This window comes from Garra rufa, chromosome 16, assembly GCF_049309525.1.
Source record: "Garra rufa chromosome 16, GarRuf1.0, whole genome shotgun sequence".
Taxonomy (NCBI): domain Eukaryota; kingdom Metazoa; phylum Chordata; class Actinopteri; order Cypriniformes; family Cyprinidae; genus Garra; species Garra rufa.
The window spans coordinates 4,467,481-4,475,425 of record NC_133376.1 but is presented as its reverse complement, the minus strand read 5'-3'; the positions used below and the strand labels follow the sequence as shown (position 1 = coordinate 4,475,425).

The 7,945-nt window shown below is 36.6% G+C and overlaps 1 protein-coding gene across 1 annotated transcript; it reads left to right on the top strand.

Annotated features, from left to right (window-relative positions):
• Positions 1 to 263: 263 nt before the first annotated feature.
• Positions 264 to 7,712, top strand: rab9b (RAB9B, member RAS oncogene family). The gene is made up of 2 exons (XM_073820510.1): positions 264 to 322; positions 2,566 to 7,712. Exon 2 carries the CDS (start codon positions 2,600 to 2,602, stop codon positions 3,206 to 3,208), a length of 609 nt encoding a protein of 202 aa, XP_073676611.1. The 5' UTR covers positions 264 to 322; positions 2,566 to 2,599; the 3' UTR covers positions 3,209 to 7,712.
• Positions 7,713 to 7,945: the final 233 nt, after the last annotated feature.

Genomic DNA, 7,945 nt, shown 5'->3' with positions numbered 1-7,945 from the left:
TCTTCCTGCTTTGCCTTTGAGGAATGCCATTGGGAAAAGCTAGGCATTACTGCCACCTAGAGTTCTGGATGAGAATTACAACGAATTATAGTTATCATTAAAATTCTAAAACAATTTATTTGACCTTTTAGTAATATATAATAATATTTAAACGTATGCAATCAAACTATTATATAAAATAATTTTACCTGAACACTTAATAACAAGCACACATTCGCTCTGTCTCTCTCTCTCTCTCGCTCGCTCGCCCAATCACTAACATACACGCACGCAGCGCGTGAAATCTCAGCAGCCAGCAGCACTGCTAGCGGTACAATATGAGGTAATTCAGAAAGTAATTTTACATGATTCAAGTAATTTAAGACTAGACTCATTTTTTTTTCCTGTGTGTATGTTTACGTATGCGTAACAGTGCTGCAGTTTATTTTAAAGACAAGCATCTACCTTTATAACTGTGCTAGTCATATAGCTAAAATGAGCTAACGGGGCTGGGAATATGTATATGATTAATGACACCAAACGCGAACATAAAAATCTCAGTCTTGTTTATTAGTCATAGTACGAGCTGAGATAGAGCAATGTTCGTGAGAGTAATAAAGATAAACCTTAGCTTGAGCACTCGTGTGCTAAAAACACAGCTGTCATGCACGAATGCGCATGCGCAGAGAGCTATCATCTGTTTCCTGCTCTAGATAGCAAGTAAAAGCTTTATTTAGTTCTTGAACAACGCTGAATAATGCATTGTATTCCTCCAGTATGTTTCTGAGCAAGTTTGGGACATCTTAAAACTGGCCTGTTTGATTTTTACGTGTTGAAATAACTTAAGTGCTGCCTGTGAAAATTAGTCTGTATGTTTTCCTTAACAAAATTTCACCATAGCAGCTAACTTCTCGCCAAAATTACTACAGTTAAACATTTGCATTAGCTACAAATGGCATTAGAAAATTTAAGAATGGTTTGTCATTGTTGGAGGATTTTTTTTTTTTAATAATGCATTACAATATTAAGTTACTCCCTAAAAACATAACTAATTACGTTAGTTACTTCGTGGAAAGTAATGTGTTACGTTACTTTTGCATTACTTTTTAAATCTGGGCAGGGCTTGCTTGTTTGTTTTTAATATAAAAAGTTCTATTTTTGGCAAATGTAAAAGCCTCAGGCTTAGAGAAAAGTAAATTGACGTCTGTACAGTAGACCGCAGAAGAAAAATGTCAACACTTCAGCAATAATAAAAAAAGGAAAACAAATGTTAGATTATCATGAGTAATTTTAGCTTATGAGTATGGATGAAATGGATCATCAAAGGTCGGCAGCAAAGACATTGGTTAATAAAATTGGATTAAATACATAAAGGATATTTGTATTATTTAACATATTTAATTATTGCAGGTTTTTATTTATTTTGAGGAATACTGTATCTGTTTTTTTAGTGCGTGAGATGAATTAATGCATGTTCACATTTATTCTAGAACTAAAGTAACATCTTACTCACAATTTCTCTCAACATGGGGACAGGAGAGCTTTTAATCAATATATGAGGGGAAAAAGTAACTGGCGTTACTTATTTGAAAAAGTAACTCAGATATTTTCTTGTCAATTAAAAAGTAATGCGTTACTTTACTAGTTACTTGGAAAAAGTAATATTACGTAACTTGCGTTACTTCTAATGCATTACCTTCAACACTGGGTTGTTTTATAATTATTATAAAATCTATTATTCCAATATGTAAAAATTGATATGTAGAAACTTTGTTGCCAAAAAAGGTCTGCTGTCTATTGTCAGTGTACTTCAGACAAGTCCTAACTCAAAACTCCTGATTGAAATGACTTTTCAATGAATTTTGCTCACAAAGTGGTACACCTTCAGAGTAATATAGGACATATTATTAAAACATTTTGTTGTCACAATCAAATGGTAACCAAGCTAAAATACAGGTGCTGGTCATATAATTAGAATGTCTTCAAAAAGTTGATTTATTTCACTAATTCCATTCAAGAAGTGAAACTTGTATAACGTACACATTCATTCCACACAGACTGATATATTTCATGTGTGCATTTCTTTTTAATTTTAAATTATAATGAAAACCCCAATTCAGTATCTCAGAAAATTAGAATATTACTTAAGACCAATACAAAGAAAGGATTTTTAGAAATCTTGGCCAACTGAAACGTATGAGCATGTACAGCACTCAATACTCAGTTGGGGCTCCTTTTGCCTGAATTACTGCAGCAATGCGGCGTGGCATGGGGTCGATCAGTCGATCAGCACCTGTATTTCTGCTTGTGGTGGAGCAGAAAATTATTTTTATCTTTGCACAAGCTTAAAAGTTGAAAGAGGAAAACAGATGCTAAACCAATCCATGTGCTCTCAGAGAAGGTGTTTTCCTGGCCAAAGTCTAGAGCACCTGACCCGCACCAGATAAACAACCATTATCTGCTGTACACTGTTTTGAGAGGTTTAGACCTTTCTTAGTTTATCTGCTGATGATTGAATGGCTGTATATTTACCTGGAAAGGCATTGCTGTGTCATTGTGTGTGTATTTGTCCTTCACGTTTGTCAGGCTACAGTGAACACGCGTGGTACCGGGGGCCGTTATGAGCGGGAAGAGCCTCTTGTTGAAGGTCATTCTCCTGGGGGATGGGGGCGTGGGCAAAAGTTCCCTCATGAACCGCTATGTAACCGACCGTTTCGACTCGCAGTCCTTCCATACCATCGGTGTGGAGTTCCTCAACCGTGATCTGGAAATCGACGGTCGGCTGGTCACCCTGCAGATCTGGGACACGGCAGGCCAGGAGCGCTTCAAGAGCCTGCGCACACCTTTCTACCGTGGGGCGGACTGCTGCCTGCTCACGTTTGCCGTGGACGACCTGCAGAGCTTCCAGAACCTGGGCTGCTGGAAGAAGGAGTTCATGTATTACTCAGACGTACGAGACCCGGAGCGCTTCCCCTTTGTGGTGCTGGGAAACAAGGTGGACAAGGAAGAGCGTGAGGTTGGTGAGGACGAGGCCAGGGCTTGGTGTGAGGAAAACGGCTGCTGTCCGTACTTCGAGACCAGCGCCAAGGACGACACGAACGTGGGGGCTGCTTTCGAGGCTGCTGTTCGGGAAGTTCTAGCCAGCGAGGACCCCATTGACCACACCCTGCTGAGCAGCTCCATTGATCTCCATGGAAATCGTAAAGTGGCTCGCTCGTCCTGCTGTTGAGGTGCCTCTACATCACCCCCGGCCTTGTGGCCTCATAGCCGTGGACTTACTCTCTTGCTGATATGCTTGAGAGCTTTCTGTTTAGGTACAGGCACCAGACGTGTCTCATGGCCTACCTGGCCACACGTGTAACAGAGTTACTAAACAGTAAAGGTATTTCATACGTATTTATCTCTCCGCAGTCTGGTACACATAATATATTCCATGACGGTTTCCCAATCGAAGGCTTATCTGCTTGTGACGTGGTGTTTAATGATAGCTTCATGTCCTGGACCGCAGATCTAGCCTCTGCTAGTTTTAAATGGACCATTTTACTATTGAGCTGTTACGTTGTGGTACTCATTTTCCCAGATATTTCTAAATGCATAACCCACAGAGTCACATATTGCAGACTACTGTTATCGGTGATATAATATTGTTTGAGAGAAAGCGTATTGAAAAAAATAATGCATTTTTAATTAATTTTGCTAATATGTTATTATTTGGGTCAAGTCTGTCAAGAACATGTTTGGGTCATATTTCACCTCATAAAAAATAAATATTATTAAAAAGAAACAAGGAACAAGATATTACAATTAAAGCCTATTATTGACTGTGACATTATTTTCATGATAATTAAACAGGCGAGACACTGCAGGTGAATAGGGTAAAAAAAAAAAAAAAAAAAAAAAAAAAAAAAAACTTACCCAGTTGATTGATTACATTGATAATTACAAACATTTTTTGTATTACAAGTTGTCTAAAATGTTAGGTTTAAATATGCAAATGAGGCATTGTTTAATGAAATTGTGTGCCAAATTTGCTAAACTTTTTTGCTAAAATCTAAACACTGGATGAAGTCAGTTTCAAAATTCTTGTTTAATTTTTTTGATGTATTAGAGTCAAAAGTTTTTAAAGAGAGAATTTTGAATATCTCATTTCGGCACGACATAATTTAGAAAAAAACTGGACAGGAAACACTATATTTTTTTTACCATTTTTTGGGGAATAAAATGTATAAAATAAAGCGAATCATAAATGAACAAATCCCTCTGTAAAAACCTTCAGGATATAGACAGGAATAACAATTTTAAATTTGGTGTGTGTAAGTGCTACCGAAGTGGAGATTTTTGGCTCAGTGTAGAAGAAAAAACTCATTTTGAGAAACGGCCTTTAAAAATATGCATTGTAATTGAAATCTATTGACACAAATAGATAAAGTGCTAGAAAAGAAACACTTAACAGTTCTTTCCACTAGTCTGAAAAAAACACTATGAAAAAACAAAAAGCCCAAAATCTCAAATTGCAAGGAAAAACAGCTTTTTTGCCTGCAGTGTCTCCCCTTAAACACAAATTATTATTACCCTAATGTGACAAAAATCCCATGTTCATTACTATAACATTAAAACAACAAAAATTATTTTTTCTTTATAAAATATTATTTAAACAATTGATTCATCGTTGTAGCATTTATTGTATTAGCTTTAATTTATGCTGGTTTTAACAATTATTAAAAATAATTGTGTCCACACATGAAGCAATTACATGAAGAGAAACCTCTCATGAGACTCTTAATGCATTTTTTTGAGGGGAGGTTGAAATATGACCATTTCACTAGTTTCACTAGATTCACCTATTATGGTACAAACAGTAGAAAGCATAACCTCAGATCGACACATTGCCTACAAAGAGATGCATCAGTACAGCACTACTTTTAGACAGAAAGGGAATTTCTTTTATCGTAGTATCGAAATATTACTTTTTTATCCTCGTTGTTCTGTAAGGTACAGGGAGTTTTAGATGTTCAATGTCTTGTTTGACTTTTTAGTGATTTTGATCTAGTTTTGTGTACATTTGAGCAATTTTACATGCCTAATTGCATGTTGAACCTGGGCGGCTGTGCTGTAGTGTTTGACGAAGAGTGAAAGTCTCTTGCATGAGAAGTGTGTTTGTTTGTGTCTGTGTTGATCAGTTTGAGGATTCGGACCACATCTGTCTCAGTAATTGAATGTAGGAATGGGGCACAGATCATTTTCCGAAAGCATGTAAGAACATTTAAAAAGACCTGTCTAAATTTAATGCAAACTTGAAGAAAATTAATTCACATTTATGGTTTTCAGCCCAATGTTGATGAAACCAAAGCACATGGTACTCAGTATCTTGCACTGACCCTTGACCGTGTTTAGAGGGCACTTATGAATGACCCTTGTTTTAGTGCATTTATAGGTACTTTAATTTATTTGATCTTTTTATAGTATTGACTTACTTCCTAGTGCTTTTTCCCAGAATATGAATGTTTTCTCAGCCTTAGCTATATGTCTCATTACAACTATAGAGAGACCCAAATCTGTGGATTGGTCAGCTGATGTTCTCAAACGCTATTGTCACTTGCATTCATGTGTAACATGTAGCCATGTTTCTGTTTACAGACCTTTGCTTGCCTGCTATCATACATTTGTTATACATGTAAAACACAAGAAATTCTATGTTGTTACTTTGTTTTTGTTGATGGACATGCTCACATATCTGGTGCACACATGAACGGTCTCCAACGATTATAGGTACACTGTGAAAAGAAAATAGATGCAACACTGTGTCTCTCGTACTTGAAGGAGTAGTTCACTTTCAGAACAAAAATGTACAGATAATGTACTCACCCCCTTGTCATCCAAGATGTTCATGTCTTTCTTTCTTCAGTCGTAAGGAAATTGTTTTTTGAGGAGAACATTTCAGGATTGCTCTCCATATAATGGACTTCTATGGTGCCCCCGAGTTTGAACTTCCAAAATGCAGCTTCAAATGGCTCTAAACGATCACCGCCGAGGAAAGAAGGGTTTTATCTAGCAAAACGATCGGTTATTTTCTAAAAAAAAATGACAATTTATTTTTCTTTTTTAACCTCAAATGCTCATTTTAGCTCTGTGTGTACTTGTAAATGTTTTTAGAAAATAACCGATCGTTTCACTAGATAAGACCCTTCTTCCTCGGCTGGGATCATAAAGAGCCCTTTGAAGCTGCATTTAAACTGCATTTTTGAAGTTCAAACTCGGGGGAACCATAGAAGTCCATTATATGGAGAGACATCCTGAAATGTTTTCCTCCAAAAACAATTTTTTTACGACTGAAGAAAAAAAGACATGAACATCTTGGACGACAAGGGGGTGAGTACATTATCTGTAAATTTTTATTCTGAAAGTGAACTACTCCTTTAAACTGCTGAACATGCAGGAACATATTCATTGCTAATACTGGAAAATCTACTTACTGATAAATCATGGTACCAAACACTTTCAGAAATGTTCCACTATAATCAGCTCTGTAATACATGATGGAAAGATTCTGTGTTTTAAATCACAACAGGATGCAGAAGTGCAACTGTTTTGACGTGTCATGTTTCAGTGTTACAAATGTCAACTTCATAAGAAAACTAAAGCTTTACAGTAAGCAGGCAAATCTCATGTCCAGGTTGTGTTTCACCTCAAGATCAATTGAAGTTATATTTTTATGTAAACAAAATTAAACCTGTTTTTACACTCCTAAAGGAACACTCCACTTTTTTTGGAAATAGGCTCATTCTCCAACTTGCCCCGAGTTTTACCGTTTTGAAATCCATTCAGCCGTTCTCCTGTTCTGGCGATATCACTTTTAGCATAGCTTAGCATAGATTGAATCCTATTAGACCAATAGCATCGCGTTCAAAAGTGACCAACGAGTTTCGATATTTGTCCTATTTAAATGGACATTAATTTGGAGAATGAGCCTATTTCCAAAAAAAGTGGAGTGTTCCTTTAAATATAAAGGTGCTTCACAGCGATGCCATAGAACAGAAGAACCATTTTTGGTTCCATTAAGAACCTTCTTTGGCCACAAAGAACCTTTTGTGAAACATAAAGTTTAATCAGATGTTAAAAGCTCTTTATGGAACCATTTAGACTAAAAAGGTTCTTCTGTTGCATTGTGAAGCACCTTTATTTTTAAGAGTGTCGGATGATTAATGTTTTTTGCATTGTGATTTTGTGCATTTCTTTTCGTAATTGGCATTTGCACGACAGTATTGAGTAATGAAATATAACCTGGGCATTTTCTCGTGAGATTCACCCAAGCTGTTTCCGCTCAAGCTGGTGTTGTAGCATTCCTGCCTCAGTATTTATGATGTTACAGTTCACAGGAGTATTTCATTAATAATGCCATATTTATGATGTTCATTTGTCAGTGTGACCAGTCACAACCACGGTAGAGAATTGGGGGATGAATTGTGGTTAATAAGGGCATTACTGCATTGAATGTACTGACTATTTGTCACTTTTTACCGCTTGATATCCCAGTGTTCAATGTTATATGCTTCGTACTGGGTAATACTATATTTACTGACATGCTAACGGAAATGTGTGTTGTTTTGAAAGCAGGAGTTGTGTTGCCCTACTGTTTCACGTCATCTCCAATGCAATAAGGAGGTCAAGACTTTTTGCTTGCAAATTTACTTTGCAAGAATCCAATGCGATGAATAAACAAACTGCAACAGCAATCATATCGTGTGGTTTATGAGACAGACTTGTTTTAACTCATACTTTCATAGTTTTCAACGTTAAACAAAATGCTCTTTCCTGTTTAACCAGGTAACAATCTTCGTAACTGAAATATAGTGTTTTCTTTTAACAACAAATCAATGTTTTCAGTATTTTCAGGAATAATACAGTAACCAGACCACTTGTAGTCAGCAGGAAGCGCACACATGTCACACGTCAGCTGTGTGAAGCA

What these genes read in the sequence shown, in the direction of transcription:
- rab9b (XM_073820510.1), top strand. Translation starts at nt 2,600, where the DNA reads ATGAGCGGGAAGAGCCTCTTGTTGAAGGTCATTCTCCTGGGGGATGGG.